Genomic DNA, 23445 nt, shown 5'->3' on the forward strand with positions numbered 1-23445 from the left:
GTCATGCGCTGTAACCACAGCATCATCTTTCTACAGAGCTTCCCCACCTAAGAAAATAAAATAAATACATAGAAAGCAGCTGGAAGATATTGCCATTACCCCTCCTGAATGAGTCTTGCTCGGACTAGATGGCCTAATTAGGCAGTGATTTGCCTCCAGCTGGCAATCGATACAAACTGTTTCACCATTTCTTCAGGATACATTCCAGCATCTTTTCTGAGGACATGTACAGGTTGCTTCTTATTTTAGTCTCTACAATGTCCAAGTCAATCAGTGTACAGCTAATTACCACTGTGGCTATAGCCTTACTTAGGGTATAATCCCACCTCAATGGCAAGTAAATCTGTGCCTGTCATCAGGACAGCTTCTTACTGGAGAGAGATTCTTAGTGCAAATTGTGAATCTTGTGGAGAGGTGAAACCAGGGAGTCTGTCAGTGCCTGCAGCTCTCACTCCAGCCCCTTCAAAGGTATCTGTGTTGCAAGGAACCTGCATTCTCCTTGTGTCTCTGGCATTTCTCACTCTCTGAGGTTATTCCTGTCTAAAATCCTTTACCACTCCCGCCTCTCCTTCAACATGAGAACTGTGATGTTCATTCATCTCGCCAAGACATGGGTGAAATACCTACTACTGCAAAAACAGAATACAGAAAAAAAAAATCCAACCTGATTATGCTACTGAATAATGAGCATTAAGGCATGTATTTATGACTGAGTATGCAGTTCAAAACCATGCCCTCAGGTTTAAACTCTTGCGACTCTCTGGATTTGCAGCTTGGAATCCCAGCAGGGCTGATTCAGCCTTTCTCATCCTAAAGCTGATATATGTAAGTCTCATCAACCTTAGGGATTGATGTGGGTAGTTTTGTACAAGCCTGACTATAGCTGAACTGCGCACGTCGAAAATAAAGATTATGCAGGCTGGAAAGTCTCTCAACCAACGTAACATTCCATGCAAAAGCTCTCTGAATAAACAAACTTCTATCTCTCTGCGTAGGTTTCCTACGCGTGCTTCTTTTGGAATGAGATTTCAAATCTGCGACGCCATCTGCTTTATGTGGATATGAAGGATCTGACGGCAGTTTCGGAGGAGCTGGCCAACGTCTCGTGTTTGCTTCAGCTGCGGCGCAGCACGTCACGGCCCTCTTCTCTGCCGGCGCCGCGGGCACGTGCCGGCACGAAGACGACGTGGTGGTGGTGGTGGTGACGACAGGCGATGGGTGTACGTGACCAAGGCTAGGTTGGCGCGGCTCAGGACGATGCCGGTTTCTGTGGGTGCTGGCCCCGGCGGGTCCTCGCTGAGGTGGCGTTGTTTTTTGACACGCGTTTGCATCCATATTCTGCCTGCCTGGGTTTCTTTAACACTTTCTATGGAAGCTTTCACTCCGAATAATTAATTACTCGTGAAGTTTCATAACACAGAGCACACGTAGCGCGCGCAGCTTGTGGGGTTACTTCTGCAGCTCCCACAAACTGCCGGGGAACCTCCTGCCGGCCCGCAGGCACCGGCTCTCCTCTCGCCCCGGAGCTGGGCACAGCCGGCCGGCTCCGGCGCTGCGTTTGGTCGCCCTCCGGGCGCTGAGCGGAGCCGGCCCGGGGTCACCCCACCGTCCAGCGTTGCCCTCAGCCCCCGGGCCGGCTCTCGCCGCCACCGCCGGCCGCGGCCCTTGGCCCGTCCCCGCGGGCGGAGCGGGAGGCGGGCGCGACCGAGCGTGACGGGCGGAGGGGCGGGAGCGGAGCCCGCAGCGAGGAGCGACCCGGCTGCTGCTGCTGCCGCCGCCTCCGCCTCCGCAGCGCCCGTCGGGAGGCGGCCGGGCAGCGCCGCCGCCGCCGAGCCCCCCCCCTCCCCGCCCCGCTCCGAGCGCCATGGCGGCCGCGGCCGCCGAGCCCAGCAGCGGCCGGTACCAGCAGGTGAGGGAGGGAGGGAGGGAGGGACGGCGGGCGGCGGTGGGTAACGCGAGCGCCGCGGCTCCGTAGGCCGCGCCGGGGAGGACGGGGCCCCGGGAGCCGGGCGGCGCCTCAGCCCTGGCCCGAGGCCGGGGCGTCTCCCGGAGCGGCGGGCGGGCGGGCCTGGGCCTGGGCCGGGCCTGCGGGCGCGGCGGCCCGCTGTCCCGCTGCGGGGAGAGCGGGGCGGTGACCGGGCCCGCGGATCTCCGGGGCGGAGGCCTCGGCTGCCAGCCGGGGCGCGGTGGGCCGGGCCGGGCCGGGCCGGGCCGGCGGCTGGGGAGCGGTTCCCCGCCGGGGCCGCGCTGCCCCAGGCATCTCCCCCGGGGCCCGGTGTCTGCCCGCTCCCGGGGCCGGCCTCGGCGTGGAGCGCCGGGCGGGGGGGGGCCGGAGCGACCTTGCGCGCAGGGTGCTGTCCCCGCAGGGTCGTGTTCCTCTCCGACCCCCGCCGCGATGCTGCAGAGACGCTCCGCGGCCTCTGGGTTCCAGCCAGCAGGTCAGCGAACTTTGCTTGGACTCTCCCGAGGAGAGAACTTGTTCCGCGTCGTCTTGAGATGACCCTTAACTTTATTTCATCTTTTACGCATGGTTCCCTCTGGCTCAGCTTGAAACCCCCGTAGGCCAGAGACTGTCCTTAACGAGCTCCCTCGTAAATTTGGGGTTGCTCTTCCTTCCCTGCCTCCTGAAGGAGAGGACGTGTTTTGTCAGGAGTATCAGCCTCGCAGAAAAGGTTTGGGGTCGGTTGGGCCGGGCTGTGTGACCCGGCTCCTGCTGGCGCGTGTTCCTGACCTGCAGACGTGGCGACTTCGTTACTTAAAGTAAGGCAGAAATCCTGCAAAACAGTACACAGGTCTCTCCTGCTTAACCGAGGTTCTTGCGAGAAATCTCTGTGGTATGGCTTTGCCTTGGTAGCATTTTCAGCGTGGGTCGGCTTGCTCTCTTCAGAATATGAGATGCACCTTCCCAGTGGGATAGAATATTAGTCTCAGCATGACAGTTGGAGGGCTCTGGTTTTTACATACTAGAAATGTAAAAGCTAAGTAAAACTTAGGCTTTTTTTGTTGTTGTTGTTCTCTGCAAAACAGATGTGCTCCCTTACAAAGACAGATCTCTTTTTTGTTGTTCTTGGAAATAATAGGTACAAATAACCAGGCCTTTTTGTTAATTGCCTTTCCCATCAGAGTCCTGCCATTGGTGTTGACCCCAACAAACGTCTTCACAAATGTCGTTTACAAAGGGATCTAGCTTCCTGTCTCATCGCCTTGAGCCCGTGGAGATAGGTGACAAAACGTGCGGAAGGACGCTATTGCGTTGCTTTTCAGTGACTCTCTACCTGACCGATAAGCACAGTCCTGGTTTCCTTAAAGAGAAATGTGTAAAGCTGTCATTTCGCCAGATCCTGCTAACACATCCAACAGACACGTAGCAGACACCGCTGTTGCTGTAGAGCATAACTCTGCGTGGTACTGCAGAGATTAGGGAGGCAGGCTGTGCCCCAAAGGATTTATACTGCTAAAGACAAACAGATAATGGAGGCTCGGTGAAACAACTGGTGTAACTGGAGTGCAGAATCAGAAAGTCAGGCATAAATATATTTACTTTTGTGTAGTTGCTTAGAAAATGCTTTTTTTTTCCTCGCCCTCTGCCAGAACCCTGGTATTTGTATTGTAAAGCATGTTATTGCTGAACTGGCTCCTAATGCTTCTGTTGCTCCAAAAAACCCTGCAAGCTGTGAAACTAAAGATGCAGAGTTGGTATTTAGATTAAGAGGAGATGAGAGGGTGGGAGAGTCTCTCTGGCATAGAATGTGTCAATTTCTTTTCCATACATTGAAACGTAGTGTGTGTATGAATGTACATTTAATGAACCTACCATGTGCCAATGAAGAAAGACTTGTAGTGAATTGATAACCGTAAAGGCTAGAGCTGAATACAGTGAGTGCAGGTTGCCTGTAGAAATTCAGAACAAGCTCATTTTATCTTTTAAGTTATTGGATTATGAGGCAGTGAAGGAGAACTGAGAATTATAAAACTTGATAATTTGAGGGGGGAGTAATGCGTTAGTGGAGTTTGTCACATAACTGGGCGGTTCCTGTACAGCTAAGTGTGATATACTGTCCAAGAATGCCAGGGTCGTGTAACCCCTGCTCCGGGAGGTGTTAGCAGTGTGTTGACCTGTGTGTAGGAGCAGCACTGCTGAGGTGTGGGCACGATTTGAACGTGTAAAATATTTGTAGGATTCCCTGAGCGTGTGTACTTTCAGAAAAAAAGGTGATAGTTAATGAGGGTGATCTGAGGACAACAGAAATCGGTAACTGAGTTTGAAACCTCTGTGTTTCTCCTTCCACCCTGTTCCTCAGCCCATGCTGCCCTGCAGATGGGGGATGGGAGGGGGGGGGAGCTGTGCAAACTCACAACCTGTGTCCGTTCACCAATATGTGCACTGTTGAAGGGGTGTTCAGTGGCATGTGATTTATTTTCTAAAGCTAACTTTCTAGTCCTTGTGCTTTGCTCAGGCATTAGATAATGTGATTAAAAAAAATAGCCTGTGATGACGGCTTTGGATGATGTGGTGTCTGATCTAATATGCTGAGGAAGTGCAGCTCGATGAAGAAAAAAAGCTAAAACTCCAGAGAAAGGATCTCAGCTTCCCCTGGCCCCTTTCTGTTGGGAGCACAGGCTGGGGTGGCGAGCGGGAGCCGGGCAAGGGTGACCAGGGCAGACTGCTGGTTTCAGTTCCTGCTCTGCAGGCCGGGTGACACGGGGCTGTGCTTGTTGGAGGTGGGAATGGGAGATGTTTGGGAGGAAGGAAGGCTGCAGCACGCCCTGGTATCATCATTCTGGGCGGTGCTGTGTACCAAAAAGGGACACTGGGAGGCTGTTGTTACTTAGACCTGCCTTTGGGTAAGTTACACAGGGATGTTGTTAGGATTAGGTGGCTTAAAGCCTTTTGAGCATAACCCCTGGATTGTGAGTTCAGTGACAGAACTGTGTTTTGACCTTAGAATAGAAACTAGCCTCCGTTCTGGAAAAAATAGCCAGGCTTTTAATAGGTTTATTTACACTGTGCGTTAACAGAGGCATGCTTTTTACTTGAACCATTTGAAAATATATGTGATGTATATGAGTAATCTAAACCCACCTGGAAAATGGTGGGTGTCTTAAATAATGAGGACGCATTGCTTTTTAAGTGATATTTCTTCCTGTTCCACTTGTTGAAGGCTTACATGGATCATGAATCATTTCGTAAGGGGAGGTGTCTATGGGAAACGTAAGGAAGAAAGGCTTTTCCATTTGCTTGGTTTTCTTTCAGTGAAACTGTAGAAGAAATATATTGCTGAAGATAGAATCTGAATACAGTTTAAATCCATGAAGGACCACAATGCTTACTTAGTATCTGGGAAGGCTGGAATGAAACAGGGAGGCAGATGTCAGTTGCTACCTTGTGTTTACCTTAAGCTCATATTTAATTTTTCAGTTGAAATGGGCATGCAGATTGATACTAAAAGGTGAGAATATACCAAATATTTTAATGTCAGCAGTTAGAATTAGTGATGTCAGTGGCTGTTTGTTTCCTTGGTGAGGTAGTGTGCAGAACATGTGCTTGCTAAAGATACAGGCAACTGATAAGAACGGTAAGGAAATTTGTAGGGTAGGTTGTTTTCACATTGTTTTTATTCTTTTTTGTATTCAGACAAGTAGAATAGGAGATGTCCATTGACATAAAACCAATAAAGATTTAAAAGAAAGTTGCAGAGTAAAATCACATTTCTTGCACAGCCGCCACTCTTAGGTTCTGCTGCAGCTGATGGGGGCCACACGCTTTGTCTGATGCTGCCCGATGTCCAGCCCAGTCTGTGTTCAGGTGACTAGAGTCTCACTGTTCTGTTCTGAAACACCTGCTTCTGTAGGCATCAGTGCCTGTCAGGTGATTTTGCAAGGTTTTAGTGATTCAAAGTGGAAAAGTAGTTACAGAATTAAAATATATTCCATCTCTAAAACTCGAAGGACTTGGGGAAGACAGTGAAACAGTAGTAGTTCAGTATCATCACATACCCTTTCTAACATGAGAAAATAGCCTTGCGTACAAACTTTTTAGTAAAATACTCTCTCGGATATCAGGATTGTGTTGGACTCTTAGTTGGGCTTCTTTGGTGACTTTTCTCTCATCACTAAAATTCAGCGGGGCTCTGAAATCCCATCTGGGAAGCAGATGTAGGAACAGTCCCTCAGGCTTTCAGGTTGTTAAGTGGCTCACAGATGTGGCACCTCTTTATATGGGCTTGGCATCGCATTTTAAGAGTAGCCATACTGAAAGCAAATAGGAAAACTTCTCTGTGTGTGTGAATTCTTATTCTTCGTCATTGGGACTAATAATAAAAATTCAATATTAAGGTGTATCTATTAATTCTGTTTCTGCCTCCTCTTGTGAAATACCCAAATTTGATGTATGGTGGCACAATGGGATTTTTTTTTCATTGAAGATACTTAACATTCTTCCTATGCCAATTAAAAAAAATATTTTAAAATGCTTAAAAGATTCAGAATTCTTTCTGTGATATCTTAATGTCCAGAAAAACATTAATCTGATCCTAAATATTATGGTAAGGCCTTATGCTTTGGTAAGTGTATGAAATTTAATTACAGCTATCTAAGATTAAAACCTACTTCTTCCGTATTGAATGCTCAAATCCAAGGACAGTCTAGGCACAGGTTTGTGCTGGCCAACGTGCTTGTTTGCAGCCTAGCCAGACCAGTATAAGTCCCCGTTTGAACAGAGGTGAGGGAATTAGATCAGCGTGTTTCCCAGGACTGAGGTGTATTTCCGTGTTGTCAGGCCCTTAACTGCAGTGAGTCAGTGAAGAACAACATCCTCGTGAGCACAAGCTGTGTTTTGATGGACATAAAATACGTTTTGATTTGTGTTTTTACCTTGGTAGCTGGGAGGGTCATTGCAAACGTACCCTTCAGGCGGATGCTCCCACTGGTGTCTGGTCCTTGCCCAGTGCCTCCCGCCGTGTGGGTGCAGATGTGTGCTCGCTGCGTGGGAGGGAGCTGGTCCAGCTGCAAAAAAAAACCCCACCACATTTTTGGGGAGGGGGAGTGGAGGCACAGTTTTCAGCCCTTTATTAAAATGAAGAGTAGCTCAGGTTGGCAGAGACCTCGGGAGGTCGCTCCCCAGAGCTGGGCTGTGCCCAGGGCCCTGGGGAGAATCAGTTTCCCAGCGCAAGGCTTGGGCAGGAGCATCAGCATCTCCCGGTGCAGGGGGAAGGCAGGGGAGGGTTTGCTTAGACAGCGCAACTGCCAAGCGTGTCACCTACGAGCCGCACAGCACACACCGTGCCGTGCCTGAGCGCAGGTAGCTGGGGTAGACGCACTGTTCGGGGCTGTCATTCTCCTTCGGTTAAATGAACTGGAAGTGCCTATGGGAGAAAACAGTTATTTGCTCATCAAGGAGAGGGCTGATGCACGTGGGTTGACTTGTCTAATAGCTTGTCATTATTCGTGCTGATTAATAAGCTGATATTAAGTTTTAGGAATCTGCAACAGCATTGGGCAAAAGTCAAGATTTCAAATCAGGGTACGTTTAAAGTGAAGTGTAAGTCAATAAAAACAATTTTCTCCTTCAGAGCTGGCAGCAACTTCCACTTGCTTCCAAAAGGCCAGAGGTATGGAAGGAGAAAAGTTAGGGGGTGTTGCAATGGGAATAAAGTATAACCTTTTTGTGGGCAGGTTGTTGTCTTGCTGGAGTACTCTCAAATTTTGTAGTGATACACTTTTTTTTTTTTTTTTTTCAACATTTGGCTTGCAAATGTTATGATTTCATTGTTCTGAAAAACATCAATCCTATCACCTTTTAAAAAAATATTGATTCTCTTTCTGTCATTAGCCTAAATATCTGCCTTTTTGAAATCTCAGAGAAACCATAGTAACAACAAAAATGTGATCTGATGAGGGTTGTCTTCATCCTAGAATTCCTCTGTAGGATTTCTGTGCAGTTCTACCTTGCATGCCAGAACATAAAAAAAAGAACTGAAATGCAGTAAACATTGATGATATATGGCTGAGTTTAATATATTACTGGTGATATATTGCTAAGGCGGAGCTTGTAGTAATGCTGATTTAGTGTAAAGAATATTTGCATTCAGCCTAAGGACTTGGGGTAAGGGGAGGTTAAAAAAAAGATCCAAAACTGTGTCAGCAGCCCATGTGCTAAGTTTAGAAAATTTGGAAGAGTTAACAAATACATTTATTGGAAATGCTTTCTTCAAAGTTTATATGGAAATATTTCAAACCATTTTGTAAGTTTCGAGCTTTAATGCTACTGTGCTGTGTGTATTTACATGTCATATGTCTCAAGCAGGGGAAGTGGCAGAGGCGATGTCTTGCTCAGAGCCAAGCTTCTGATGGTGTTTTTGGGAAAATAAATGTCCCTGGGTCTTGTCCTGTTCTATCAGGCAACTTTCTGTTGTTTTAGCAATCCGGTGAAAAAAGCACAGCCAAAGTTTTGTTTTAATAACTATGCATTGCTGTAAAGACTATTTTTTAATGCCACAAAAACGAGAGTCATGCTTTAAAAGCTAAAATCCATCAGTGACTCAAAGAAAGAATACCGCACAGCCTCAGCAAAATAGACTTCAGCCAAACACTGCTTTTATCAGGTTCTCTGGGTTCTGAAGACTCTCAGCAGTGGCCCAAGGGGGAATTGCCTGCAAACCCGAGCAGTGCAGCCTTCCTCACTGTGCGTAGCCTTCCTCGCTGTGCGTACCTGGCACTGCACAGGGCAGATGGAACACGCAGGGCCAGTGCTGCACAGTGCAGGGAGCTGGGCCCTGCAAGGGCTGATGACTCATTCTTCCTGTCACATGAACCCTTACTGCTTTGCTAATAAGCACTTAGTTGAATTTTAGATGCCTGGAATCATTAAAAAGGCTGGAAGGTATTTGTGTACCTTGTCCATTAGAGGAAAAATCTGTTTTCTATATCTGTATACCTCCTACAGCCTCTAGCTCAACTTTAAAAAGTAACTGCATTTTTTGTGTCATTACCTGAATTGTAATGGTTTGAAGCCAGCAGTAAGTTCAGCTTGCTTTCTCCCACACGAGGTAGTTGTAAGAATATGTATTTCTCTTTACCATTGAAAGAAGAACCTTGTAAGCTTTCCGGTGGTAAGAATTAATATTACACTTAACTATCTGTGTCCTCTTTTGTTTCATCTCTTCCAGTGTTGTCACATCTAGTGCTTTCCTTCCCCCTCCTTGGTGATTGTACTTTTAGGTTGTATATGTCTTCTTTCTTACAAACATTAGGGTTTTAATTTCTGCCACCCCCTCACTAGGCGAGCTGGTAGTGCAGGGCATGCGGTATCCGGAGTGTCCCTAGTGTGTCCGAGCCTTTCCTCCTTCGTTAATAGACTGGGTCCTGCATAGGCAGAAGACAAAAAGGGGAGAAGTATTGAATTTTCATGGATAGACTGAAAATAAGCATGGTGGAGCATTTTCTGAGAATTCATAGACTACAGAGCTGGGAGAGACTAAATCAACTAGTTTGACTCTGCATTTTACTGGATTATCCCTTAGGTTGCCTCTCTCATGCTGTGTGCAGACTGCTCTTGAATTTCTGCAGCAGTGCTCTTTTTTTTTTTTTTTTTTTTTTCTTTTTAAAGCTTATTTTAATAGGCAATTACTTCACAAGTTAGTTTGCATTTTCTTCCAATGACTGAACTCCATGGGGTTTATAAAATAAGGCATTTTTGTTTCTTGGTAAGGGCTCACGCTGAGTTAGCTGGTTTGAAAATGATGAAGATGCATTGCTGTTGTGGGAGTCGCTGCAGTTTATCGTGTTAATTGCTTGGTGCCCTGAGGCTAATTAAAGCTGCAGGCATCGAGGCAGGTACCTGCCACCTCCACCCTGTGTACCCCACGGCCTCACTCCTGGGACGCAGAAAGGGGTTGATTTGGTGTGGGTTTGCATCTGGCCAGGGACCAGCATTTTAGGTGTCTCCTGCTGACAGCCACAGCATCTGTGCTAGGAAGTGCTCTTGGTGTAATATGGATTAAATTTTCATCTGGATCACTTCTTCTTCAAGGAAGTGGTTCAGTTTTGTGCCATGTGGGGAGTCCTTATCCAGAAAGCTTGGTGCTGACCAGCTCCCTCTTTTTTTCTTTTTTTTCCACCTCTCCTGTTCAGAAAATGTTAATGGGGAGAGGATGGAGGCTGCTGTTAGAGTAGCAAGGTGAGCTTCATCTGACAGTGAAACAGAGTGCAGGGCTGTGATGTTCTGTTGTTTTGGTACAGCTGGAGTAGGTGATAGTGCTGCTGAATTTTTTCCACTGTTTCCCAGTGTTGTTTCTTCCCTTTCCCCCTCATGGCCGACCCCTTGGACCTGCCAGCAGAACTGCTTGTGTCATCATCACCTGCTAACCCAAGTCATTTAAGCCTTACTAGGTTAAACTCCTTTAACAGCAGATGTGTTTAAAATCTTTTTGACATAACTGGCGTAGGGAGCTATGACACACCAGCTGTGCCGGCAGGCTGGGGAGGATGGCAGCCTCCACGGGGAGGAGGTGGAAAGCCAGCAGGGACATTGTGTCTGGCCGCAGTGCAATGAACCACCGAGTTGCAATGACTCGTTCTGTGCGTGCTCGTGGTTGTGCAGCTGATGGAGGTGTGCGGCTGTCCAGTTAATGGCAGAGAAAATGACACAATCCGTGCACTTCTCAGCAAGCTTGTAGGACTCGGATGTCTCACAGTTCAGACATGCAGCTGTGGTTTGGATGCAAACATCCAATGAATTGCACTTCAAACATCTGAAGAAGTTTTGGCTTTGACTTTCACAGAGGACACAGATGTCGTCTGACCTTTGATCTTAGGCAGCAAAAGGAATGAAAACACAAGGCACAGAACAGTTACGTATAAAACAAGACCTTCATTTAGAAGTGTGCGTTGATTTGGTTTTGGTTTGGTTTTCTTTTTTCCCTTGATAATGCATACAAGTAAAATAAGAACATATTCCCACCCCCTGCATCAAATGCTTGGGACGGACTTGAACAGCAACATGTCTCTCCAAAGCAAAGAAAGTAAAATATCATGCATGGCTTCAAGAGTATTAGCAGGGCTGTGCAGAAGGGATAGTTCAAGAAGATGTTAAGGAAGAAGTTGCAGGGTTGCTGCTGTTTTGTGTTGATTACAGAAGAGGGTAGTACCTCTCTGTTCAAGCCAGTGGTTCAGTCCCAAGGTGCTTTTTTGAAATGAGTTGTCTTTCTGCATCAAAACTCAATTTCTTTGTTGATGAGATGATGAGAAATGGAAAGAAGAAAAAAAATTAATTGGCAGCTGATTTGTAAATTCCTTTCTGGTACATTCTGCTTTGAATGCTTCTGGCCTGGTATTGCTAGCTTCGCTGATCAAAGCCTGTATTTGCATACCTGCTTCATGCAAGCGACACTGTATATTTGGTAAGCTGTATGGTTATTTATACAGAGCCTGTGGGAAGCACTGTGCACAAAATAAACTGTCTCCTTTTCAGTCATGCAGTGTGAAAGGTTGAAGGGAAATGGCAAGATCCATACTTACATCTATCATTATGTAATGTATCCATGAAAAAAACCCCTTCCTTAGCAAAGCCACAGGCAGCAATGGAGTCTTTGTTGGGTATCTCCTGATATTTCCTCGACTGAAACAGATGCAACTGCAGCTCCTAAGCAGTGTGAGCTGAGGAATCTGAGGAAGTGCCAGGGAAATGGAAAGATACTGAAAAGAGGTATGCTGTGCCTTGTCAAAGTCCAGATGTGTGAGGATACGATTTAAAAGCACATTAAAACTGAGGTGTCATATTGATCATTTCAAGTGGGAGTACTTTGATATGAAGCAGAGCAACTGCTTGCATGCCCCATGATGCTGAGGAACCGTCTTCTTCCAGAAGAGTCTGCCATATGCAGTCAAAACTACAGAGGTAATTTCACAGAACTCGAGAAACCCTGTTAACCTCTCTTGTGTGGGGGTCTGTTCAGTTGCAGAATGAAGAGGAGCCAGGCGAGACTGCACCAGTGGTGAATGATGCCCCTCCACCTTACAGCAGCATTTCTGCAGAGAATACAGGTAAATTTAACCGAAAGGAAGTAGCTAGGTTTGCTCTCTTGTTCTTTCTTACCTCCTTAATTGTTCTTATTGATGGATGGCATTGCAGCATCCTTACTAAGGCTGCAAAGGATCAGAATTGATCCAGAGACACTATTGTTACTTGTGGTTTAGAAGATGCATTTTGGCTACGTTCATCTGATGTCATCCCATCAAGTGGTGTTCAAGTTACATTTCACAGTGTTCTCAGTAGATTGAAGACAATTTAAAATCAAAGGGCTATGAGGATTTGTGGTTACCCTCTCATTATTTGGCATTTGGATGATGCTGTGCTCCTTCCAAAAAAGACGCATTACTTAAAAGGGATTAAAGAATTCACTCTTCCTGCAGTTTTCAGTAACTAAGGACTTGGTCATAAGGATTATACTTCTTCTGAATCATCATACTGTCATGTCGCTAATACCTTTTAGCAAACCAGCTTGTTTTGTGTTGGTTATGTATCAGAGTATTTTGGCTTAGGTAAATCTTCTCATTTTTTTCCCCTCCAGAACTTTCATAGTCAACTGTTTGAATAAGATTTGTGAATCAAATGCAACAACATACTGTCAGTCTCTCAAACAGCCAGCCAGCCTTGGATAGAAGTTTGAATGTTGTGTTTCTCAAGCTGCCTATTGAGTGTCCTGCCTTGGCACGCTAACTGTAAAGATGTCCCATTAGTTCTGGTTCCTTAAGTGCATCTCAGCGACTGGGGCTCATAAATGCTATGTTTGATTTTTTTTGTTCCAATCCCTTTCCCCTCCATCAGAAAACAATCTGGAGTCTCTCTCTGGAAAAATTGGTCACGAGTGGCCCAGGGCTTGCAGTGATCCTTCTTTGACTCACTCAAACCCCTCGGATTTGAAAATATGACTACTACTGTTTATTGAAGTCAGGAGGGACACAGCATGTATCATTGTTTTAAAAATAAATACAACCAGGCATGTTAAAGTAGTGCTCTGCCTATTACTCTATGTTAGATAAGGTGCTCCTGTGTTTTTTACTTTCCGTTTTGGGATGGCAAGAGGCTAGAAGGGTGGGGAAGGGACAGGAGGGGTAGGCTTCAACAGTCTGGGCTGTTGGGGTCTTTTGAAGTCATCTGAAACGCTTCTCATTCCCAACACGGTGTTCTTAAGGAACTGACAAGTTATGTTCCATATAACTTTTTTTTTGCAGCTTATTTTGACTACAAGGATGAGTCAGGATTTCCTAAGCCTCCATCTTACAACGTGGCCACAACACTGCCTAGTTATGATGAGGCAGAGAGAACCAAGGCTGAAGCCACAATTCCCTTGGTTCCTGGAAGAGTGAGTATGCTTGGCTGGCTGTATGTCCTTCACATTTCTTGTGTAGAATTTCTTTTTTAAGTTTTCTGGGGTGGTGATATTACACACTCCCAAGAGTTCTGTGGCTAATTTTGTTGGTTTTTTTAAAATTTTCCTCTGGGCAGCTATGATGATGTGAGACATCTCAGTAATGCCGGCATGTGCTATTCAGATTAGTTTGGCAAGCTGACAGAGGCATGGTACTGAATCCGTGTGTGCTGTCACTGTTTTGTTGTGGGCTTTTTTTTTTTTTTAAAGATTTAGGATTAATTGTTCAGCCATCTAGCATATCTACCCTTCATACTCCTGCTGCTTACTTAGTTGACTTTTCCAGAGTCAGTGTAGCTGATACAAGGATGATAAAACGTCTGACAGATGATACTTTGTCAGAATAATTATTTTTTTATTTGGTTTTGGCTTTTTTCAGCCTTATCTCTTTCAGCCTCTCCCTCCACCCCTGCTAGCATTAGATGTCCACTGCTCATTATGCTTCTTCATAGAAGCCAAATTCCTTGCTGAGATGATAAGTTTAATTTTTTTTTTTGAGTAGGGGAATTCTTTACAGTGAGAAGAAGAATATGCTGGATCTTGACTATCTTAAAAAAAAATTAAGAAGTACTGCCAGTGACTTAGTATTGCATGCTCTGCATCATCTCAGGGTGAGAAGCAGGAATTTTTCCTGCTTGTATTTGTAGGCTTTTGAGATTTAGGATTCCACCCCCCTGCCCCATGGGGGGCTTTCCTTAAATGTAAACAAAGCATTTTATATCCCTCCATTGTACACTGCTTTTAGAGGGCTATACAGTTTGCTGGCCCTTTGTTGAAGAGCCACGTGCAGAATTGGGAGTGGTGTATGGACTGGACTGACTTAATTTCACCCACGTCTTCTCTCCCTTTGATTTGCAGGATGACGACTTTGTGACACGGGATGACTTTGACGACACCGACCAGCTGAGGATAGGAAATGATGGCATTTTCATGCTAACTTTCTTCAGTAAGTACATGGTGGAACTTACTTTTTTTCAGGCAGTCACCCAAAATAGCTAGAGTTATTTTCACACTTATGTTTATGTAGCACAAGAAAAAACCTGTGTGCAAGGTTTTTATGTTGTTTTGTCCTTGGAATATAAAGAGGGCTTGACCTGCTGGTTTTCTCCTGCTTTCTCAGTGGCATTCCTCTTCAACTGGATTGGATTTTTCCTGTCTTTCTGTCTGACTACTTCAGCTGCAGGACGATACGGGGCCATTTCTGGGTTTGGTCTGTCTCTTATTAAATGGATCCTCATTGTTAGGGTAAGTTGTGTAGTGCAAAACCATGTACGTAGACAACTGGTACTCTCTTTGCTTAGCTCGTTTTTATCTCACTTGTACTAAAATTAGTTATAAATTCAGCTTTTTATAACAAAATAGATTTTGAGCCCCTTATTCACTGAGAGCAGAGCTTTTTCATCATTCTGTTCTGTTTGTATGCTGGAATTATTATTGTAATAAAAGAGAATAAAGATTGCACACCCAAGTATGGTGCACTTTGACAGAGCCACTGTATTGGATCAAATTGCGTTTGTGTGTTGAGCAGTAACAATTATCTGATCTTTGTAAAACATTTATCCAGATAAAGCAAGCCCTGCTGTCAGCACAGGGATGTTTGTTTCCAGTATGATGTTCCTTAGGTGCTTCTCTGGAGGAAAAAAAAAAATTATCTAAAATGTGGGATAGCTGATGAGAAGAGGGAAATAGGGACTTAAGAGGTTTGAAGTTTGCTCTTTGCTGGAGGAAGAAGAGGCAGCCACTGCTTTGTTTCATGGATGGGAGAAGCCCGCTGGTGCCCTCTGGTGCGACATGCCTGCGGCACAAGCAGGAGGGGATCAGGAGGAAGCATGCTTCTCAGTTCTGTTTGATTTTTCCATAAAAACTCTGGGCATATCCAGGCTGTTAAAACACCCACTGTGCTCCCCTCCACCAGAACACACAGGGAGAGGAGGGAGATGACTGATTGGAACTGGTTTGTATTATGGGAGCCTCAATGCAAAGATAGGGCACAGACCTCTTCTCACAGAAGCAAGAAAGGCTGACATAGTATTTTTAAAACTTGGAGGGGGAGAAAGAGAAATCTTTCTGGGGAGAGAGAGAAAAAAAAAGGATATAGATGTGCTGATGCTGGAAGGAATGGAAAAAAAAAAAGTCAAACTATTTTTTGGAGGGACTGTGAGAAAATATCAGAAAAGCTTTATTTGGAGCCTATGAAAAGATAGGAATTATAATTTGTAAATGCAGAATCTGTTAGCTTTTTCTGTAGAAAATTAAGATTTTTGGGGTCATCTTGTAATGGTGTTAAGAACTGTTTGCTGGATTAAGGGGTGTGACAGAAACAAGTGACCTTAACTGTGGATTTGATTTAAACTGATAACAAGCTTAGCTTTTTGTTAGGTTTCTAAACTTGAATAGAATGAAAACAAAAAAATTATACTGTATTTACCACTGACACGGTGAACTTCAGTGCTCTACTAGTGTCAGTGCCTTTCATTCAATAGGCAGTTATTTTCCCAATAGAAAATCTTGTCAGAGGGTTCCACAGATCTGGGATTTCTTTTTTCACCTGTGCTTTTGTTTGCTATGCTATCCAACCTTACAGTGTAATTAACGTGATGCACTGCTGCAAGCCTGATCTTCCCTTTCAGAAACTGCAACTGTGGTTTATAAGCATCAAAGACATGAGGGAAAATAGGAGTATTTGCCCAGTAGTGTCTTTCTGCTCCACTGATTGCAAGAGTTTATGGCTGGGTATTGAATCTGTTCCATTCCCCTTGGTTAGAGTTGGTCTGGTGTGTGTATGCAGCGGGGTTGATCTGGTTACTGCTGAAATTACTGATAATAGGTTTGTGTTCAGAAACTTCCATGTGCTCTAACTTGTATCGGTTTTTTGTTGTTTTTTTTTAGTTCTCCACCTATTTTCCTGGTTACTTTGATGGCCAGTATTGGCTTTGGTGGGTCTTCCTTGTACTAGGTGAGTGTTTGTTCGGGGGCGGGGGGAAGAGGGAATGCACGCTTAAAACCTCTGTGAAGTGCAATTAGGGCTTTTGTGAGCATAGCTTTACTGGCTATTAAAATACGTGTGTATAGATGTAAAACCGAAATGTAACCCTCAGAGTACTCCTCCTCTTAGTGAATGCCTTCTAGGTTTTAAAGGTACACATAAAAACTATCCTTTTGTTGTCATTTTTTGTTGGCAGCATCCTATTTATCATCCAGAAGAAGTAAAGAAGAGAACAATGCTTGTCTTCGTAGTAACTGATGTTGTATCTGTTCTTATATCTTAAATGGAAGAGTGGGTTGTGGTCTTTCTTTTTTTCTTTTCTTTTTCCTCCTTTGAAAGTGACTAGATCTCATTTGGAGTCAAAAGTTTTGTGTTTGCCTAAGGAAGTTTGTTTTTGAGATTGCCTGAAATTGAAAGATTAGGTGTAATTGATTAAAAAAAAAAAAAAATTCTTATATTTAAGCAGCTGTTGTGCATCGCAGTGACTTAGGTCCCCCATACTAGTAACTTGAGTTGAACTGCTCCCTCTCTAATTGAAGAAGCAACACCTGTGTTAACTGGACAAATGTGTTTCTTCCATCTAGGTTTTCTGCTGTTTCTCAGAGGATTTATTAATTATGCAAAGGTTAGGAAGATGCCAGATACTTTTTCCACTCTTCCCAGAACCAGAGTTCTCTTTATTTACTAAAGGTAAACTTTCTACTTTCCTGAATTTGTTCTGTTTTGGTTTTAACTCTATTTAGTGACTCTTTTAGGCTAGACTTTTCTTTGCCTGAATATTTTTTAGAACACAAGGCAGCAGAAGACAGTTGTTCTTGATATCCCATACACAGCTCCTGTTTCTACAGAGTCCAGACTGACTTGGTGGGGAGCAGAGGAATACTTGACATTTCTTCCTGAGTTTTTGCTTTGAGGAATTGTATATTCATTAGATTCCATGACTTTCATTGTAAGAACAAAATCTCTGCCCCTTGGTAATGCACTGTATTTGGCAAGTGTGTCTTTCAGAATAAATCACATGCCTGAAACACGTGGTATGTCCTGAACATGAGTAAAGGTCACAAAATGTTGTTAGAAGATTGTGCCAGTGTCTTTGGCTCATGTCCCAGAAAGAACAATTTGTCTGAATTTTGCATGCTGTTTGAATTTTCTGCCAAGTTCCTGAAGAAATTAAACTCTTGCACACCTTTGCTCTTTACAAACCCCTCCCACATACTTGAACATACTGTCCTGCCTGAACGTCTTTCAATAACCTTAATGCCTAAAAGTCTTTTCCTTTGAGGCCGAACCTTAACATTGCTGCTGCCTTAATGGGACTTTAAAGAAGGAGGCTTAAGTAGTTGAACCCTTCTAGCATAATTTCCTGCTTACAGCAGATAATGGCCTTGCATTAACTGTCCCTCCCTGAGGGGAAGGAAATCCTGTAATAGGTTGCTTCCCAGATGGTGAGTGCAACATGATGCTCCCTTTAGAAATATCGTAATAACGCTAGATTTCCCCAAGACAGGGTTGAAGCAATTGCAGCTGGGACAGTGGTATAAAGAAACCAAACAAACCCCAGTTTTAAATTGGGGGTCGTTAAATTGTTCAGATTTTAAAACTGAGGCTTGATTTTTCCAAATGCACTTTCCTTTTATTAGAAACTGCAAATTGCGTAAGATTCTGCTTCATTTCTAGCCTGTAATGAGAACGTGCTACACAAAACGACCATTGTGCAGTGTTTTCCAGCTTGAGTTTTCCACTGGTGATAGTGTGTAAAAATAGTTCAGTCAATTTATTTAAGTGTTTCAGTTCTGTTTAACAAAGTTATGGTTTATGACCTCCTCCAGGATTTGTAATATCCTCTCAAATTCCTGCTGAGTCACCAGAGGGTTTATTTCCCCAGTTGTATGGTCATGTAGCATGAGTGTTTAAGCATCAGCTTTATCATCTGTCGTTTATTCTCACTGAACAATTTTTTCGATTTTGCTTCTTTACTGAAACTTATTTTTTCATTTATTAAAGGAACTGTGTGGTTTCTTGTTCCACAGGCTTTTCCTGTGTTTGGAATTTGAAATGACAATTTTAGAGACCTTGCTTGTGAGGATGGAGGTGTAGAGGTTTTTTTTAAAATTTTTATTTATTTGTTTATTTTTTGGTCATTTTAGAGCTTTGAAAAAGCACTCTCTCTTTTAGATACATTGAGATAAATGTCCAGAATAATTTCTAAATACTACAACTTTGATACTTCCCCTGAAAATAAATCTTTAATCCTAAATTCTGATCAGGGGAACCACAAAAGACTTGGATTTTCAGTGTATTATTGTTCTTAAGATGAGATTTCCTCTGCAGAGCATAATGAAAAGGGCATGGTAAATGATAATTTTCATTTTAGAGCAGGGATAATTTTTAGAAAATTAGGAGGGGAGGAGGAGAGGAATAATTAGTGCAAACCAGAAAATCATAACTGGTAAAAATGAATCTAATCGAAAGCTTGGTGTTTACCATTCAGCCTGCGAGTGCTAGTAATGGACATTATCCTTGGCAGCATCTCAGCAGAGTACATCAGCTGTGTGACAAGTGCACGTGGTTTCTGTTGGATCTGGGGTTTAAACAGTTCTGGCCAGCATGGCTGGAGTAGACGATTTATGAGAGCTGATGTCTCTCTCATACCAGAACACTTGACAGAAAGATAGAAAAGTCATAATCATCCTGGGTGGATGCAGCAACTAAAGACCAAGTCAAATTTTGTTCTTATAGTGCGAATGCAGTGTAATTTCATACACCTGTATGTTTTTAAGCCAGTGTTTCTAAGAGCATTGTCTGGTTTAGTGCCTGTTTTCCCCTACGGAATTTTAACTCTTCAGAACTGTAAAGTATGCACAAAACTACTGAGCGTTTTGCTAGAGTCACGTCATTGTGTACTGAGATACTTTATAAGCCTTTAGACATCCTGTACTCTTTGTGAACTATATCCTTCTCTTATCCGAAATAACAATCTAACTATAGTTACAATATTCAATATCCTTCTCTGGCAGATGTTTTCTGGCAAATGTCTTCCTGCGTTAGTGAATTCTCCCTCAAGAAGCAACAGGACACCTGCAGGAAGTGAATCAAGACTCTGGAGCAGAAGAAAAAATAATCACCTGCTTTAAAATACATAAAAAAATAAAAGTACTGTTGGAAAAAAAAAAGGAGAAGCATTTCTTTCTATTTGTTTCTAGGTGTAAAATTTTAATAATTAATGCAGAATTCTGTAATCATTGAATCATTAGTGGCTAATGTTTGAAAAAGCTATTGCAGTCGAGTCTGTGACGTGCTCATAAAGCCTTATCTAGGTAGTTTCTGTAGTGATTTCGGTAGCATGAGCCCTGCCCCTGGAGCCAGCAGGGGACAGGCTTGCTTTATTTCCTCCTCCATCCTGGGAGCGGGTTTGGGCTCTGGTCTGTCCTGTACAGCCTGCGTCATGCTGACAGCCCGAAGGGATGATCTCAAAAGTTGAAGCGATGGCATTGCTATGGTTACACGCCTTTCTGCTGCTTAAATCCAACAGCACCTGTGCTGCCTGTGGCTGAAAGGAAAAATGGGTCTATGCGGTACAGATTCTTGAGGTGTAATTGGGAGAGAGTATGATTTTTGAAGGTGGCACAAGTATTAATTTTTTAATAGTCTATATTCTCAATGTTGTAGTATACTTTACTTTCATACTACCTACTTTTTGGACTATATAGGGATTTTCACAGTACACATTGGTAGTGTAAAAATGAAAGATCACGTTGCAACTTTGTATAAAAAATTACCTTGCAAAACAAAGGCCTTTTTTTTTTTTTTTTTCCTTTGGCTTGGGACTTTTGAGACAATTCCTATCATACCTGTAATTCTTGCTTTTATAATTTGTGTTAGCAGAGACTATGATGCGTTATAAATGTAGATTTAATGTGCACTTCTGTGCTTTCTGCCAAGTGGTAATTCACTTTGGAGTTTTACTATGTTAAAACTGTAAATATAGCAGAACATTAATAAATGTCACTTATGTAGCAATTTTTGCTGTAGAGCAGTGTTTAATTTAGTTTCAATGCTTTATTGCACCTGGTTATTGATTACAAATGCAGATTATCTGTGGGAATTTCATTACTTTTCCATAGAAGGTGTAACACAAATCTCCACTTCAAGGTGTCTCTCTTCCTTTTTGTAACCAGGTTTTCAAATGCTGAGACCATCCTTGGTGCCAGCCTGGCAGGTCAGGAAATGGCGATTCCATACACTTTTGGGGGTGTGTCGGGTTTTTTGTACTTTCACATATATAACTTACCTGCTTTGTGAAATGGTTTGTCTGTGGTTTTGGTTCATGGCTGAACTTCTCAAATGTATAGTCCTCGCAAACAAGCAGTTGGGGCTGACAAAGATAGATGGAGGTTACACAGAGACTTCCTTTTTAAACAAGAATAAGCGTACGCAGAGAGAATTATTAAGTTTATCCTGCAAGGCAAAATCTGTAGCATTAGGGAACTCTGAATCACATTTGCCCAAACTTGGTAGATCAGCCTTGTGTTTACTCTCTTGGCATCTGGGCCTTATTTGGTCTTGTATACTCAGAGAACTCGAATATTTAGCATTCCTGTTTCTCTTCATTCGGTGGCCTGAAGCTGCAGACACCTATTGCTCCATCATTCCTCTTCAGAGAGCAGTTCTGGGAGCCCAGGGGAGGGATGTGCTGCCGTAAGCGGGTGGGTGACGGGGTCTGAAGAAACCCGCGTTTGTGTTGGGCGTGGGTTAAACACTGACTCCAAGCTCAGATAATTATTTTGGGTCTGTGACAGCTCAGCCACTTTATACCAAGTAAGTGGCAGGTCTGTGGTCATCTGCAGTGACCAAATACATACCTTTGGCCTTCCTGCCTGCATTTCGTCAGCCAGGTTGTTTTCTCCTTCCAGCGTTGTAAACCTCTGAGCAGGTTCAGACAGGTTTCAAACTTAAATCTCCCAGAAACGGGTTTCATCTTTTGATTGTGGAAAACAGCATGCTCCATCCTTCCCTGGAGCGGGGAGACAGCTGGATTGGCTCGGCCCTTACCATGGGCAATACTTGTGATTTCCATGGTGGTTTTAAAATGCGCTGCCTCACACGGTGACCTTTGCAGAAGACCCAGCAATGTGTGATTTTCCTGAAGCTTGCTTGGGTGGGAGGGTTTGCATCGCACCTTTTGTACCGCGTGCACCTGAAATGGCACCTCTGAAACTTCAGCATCACATCACTGCTCCCCTCTCCCTTTAGATTTGCTTACATTTCGATAACCCCAGGATTTCTTGGACTGCGACCATCTGTCTGAGTCTCTCTCAGGCTGGGCTGTGATGAGCACATTGAAATGCTGGGATGCAACCTCTGAGCGAGGGAGTGATCTGAACGAACATGGGACCTCTCCCTTGGCCATCGGCCGTGGAGGGGATAAGAAATGCGAATAGAGATTGAGATGCTCTAGCAAATCACCCTAAATTTAATAATCTCACCGTTTCTGCGCAAGAAGTGTCAAGCTCTCTAGTATTCCTTTTAGCTAACTGTGCCTGGAAGAGGGACGGAGGCTTTGTGTGCTGTTGAGGGTACGTGCTGGCTGTGGAGGGGCTGCCGAGCTGCTGTGGCTCGGCGGGCAGAGCGCTCCGGCAGACACAGCCGTTCCTCCCTGCGCCTGCCTTAGGGCTTCCACTTGGCCCTGGCCCAGCGCCGGCACATGTTATTCCATGGTAAGTCTCAAAATGGTTAAACTGTTTTGCATCAGTAACAGTCTTAGGCAGAAAAACTTGGCTGTGTTACAGGGGAGTCACTTTTTTTTTGTCCAAATACCAGAATTGTTTGTACAATTGATTTCTTTAAAATACTTTGCAATCATTTGAAAGTTGCTCTAAGGTTTTTTTTTCCAGGTATTGTAGGAAGTGCATCTTGAGATCTTATTTCCAGTTCCCATGAAAGAAGGAAAAGCAACCCGAGGGGAGAAGGATCAGATAAAGGGGGAACAGCACGTGCTGGAGGAAATCAAATCTGCCTACAGAGAAGGTAGGACCGCCACGGAGGAAACAAATGGGATCTGTCCATTGTCCGTGCTCTTCCGCCTGCTCCGGTGGGAGCTCGGCCTCCAGTGAAAAGATTGGTGCTAATTGTCCGTGGCATCCATGTGAAATAGAGGATTAAGCTGCGGAATAAAACCACTAAATGGGAGGCCTCCCAGTTACTGAAGAAAGACTTTTTTTCCCCGCTCCTCTTGCTCTAGCTAATACACAATTATATTTCCAAGAAGTTGATAAATACTGCTGGATTTAGGAATGATTTCTATAAACCTTTTTGCTTTAATGCAAAAGTCCTTTCTCACAAGAAAAATGCTGCAATGAATTAATCGCTTTGTGTTTTGGCCACACAAAGCCAACAACTGACTCATTTTTGGTGGCTTCACTAGTGGAAATGATTCATGGGCTGGATTACCATGACCTCTTCTCCGGGCTGGTGCACTCTCCTCTTTTAAGATACTTGTGATGGCGGAGGGCATGGCCTGGAGATCCTGAAGCAGAGGGTGGTAGGAAGCACCTGAAAGGGCCAGAAAACGTAATTCAGCCAAAAACTCCAGCCTAGCCCACGCCAGCACAAGGCTGTAGTGCCTCCGTGTACCCAGACAGTGCTTGGCGGGGCTGTGGGACTCGCTGCCATCTTTTTACACGCTGAAGTAAGTTTTTGTAGTACCTGCTGCTGTTTTTGTTGCCTCGTGCTTAAAAGATGGCGTAGCTTGAATTGGAAGGAAAGAGAAACAAATGTGTTGCGAAAATACGTACAATAAGCCAAACCTTGTGGCAGCTGGATTAATGAACCTTTTTAAAAACTCCTATCACCACTCCTTTAGTGGTGATACTTATTACTCATCACATAAAACATTTCACAGTGTGGGCAACGGCAGGGTCGTTACGCTCACCCAGCCCTGTCCTGGTAACGCCTGAGTCCATCCACTGTTCCAACTTGCAAGTTTACATCAATTCAGCATCTGTTTCTCAACAGTAGGTCAGTAAAGAG

General features: G+C 44.2%; 1 protein-coding gene across 1 annotated transcript; it reads left to right on the forward strand.

The window, feature by feature from the left end:
* The first annotated feature begins 1709 nt into the window (after positions 1-1709).
* On the forward strand, positions 1710-20436 carry NDFIP1 (Nedd4 family interacting protein 1). Its single transcript, XM_029997574.1, has 8 exons — positions 1710-1909; positions 11955-12042; positions 13234-13364; positions 14289-14376; positions 14551-14675; positions 16320-16386; positions 17001-17106; positions 19434-20436. Exons 1-7 carry the CDS (start codon positions 1865-1867, stop codon positions 17102-17104), a joined length of 648 nt encoding a protein of 215 aa, XP_029853434.1. The 5' UTR covers positions 1710-1864; the 3' UTR covers positions 17105-17106; positions 19434-20436.
* The last annotated feature ends 3009 nt before the right edge of the window (positions 20437-23445 follow it).

This window comes from Aquila chrysaetos, chromosome 22 (assembly GCF_900496995.4).
Source record: "Aquila chrysaetos chrysaetos chromosome 22, bAquChr1.4, whole genome shotgun sequence".
NCBI lineage: Eukaryota > Metazoa > Chordata > Aves > Accipitriformes > Accipitridae > Aquila > Aquila chrysaetos.

What these genes read in the sequence shown, in the direction of transcription:
- NDFIP1 (XM_029997574.1), top strand. Translation starts at nt 1,865, where the DNA reads ATGGCGGCCGCGGCCGCCGAGCCCAGCAGCGGCCGGTACCAGCAG. An exon ending in CATTTCTGCAGAGAATACAG is followed by an intron (nt 12,043 to 13,233) that starts GTAAATTTAACC and finishes TTTTTTTTGCAG; the next exon opens with CTTATTTTGACTACAAGGAT. An exon ending in TTTCATGCTAACTTTCTTCA is followed by an intron (nt 14,377 to 14,550) that starts GTAAGTACATGG and finishes CTGCTTTCTCAG; the next exon opens with TGGCATTCCTCTTCAACTGG.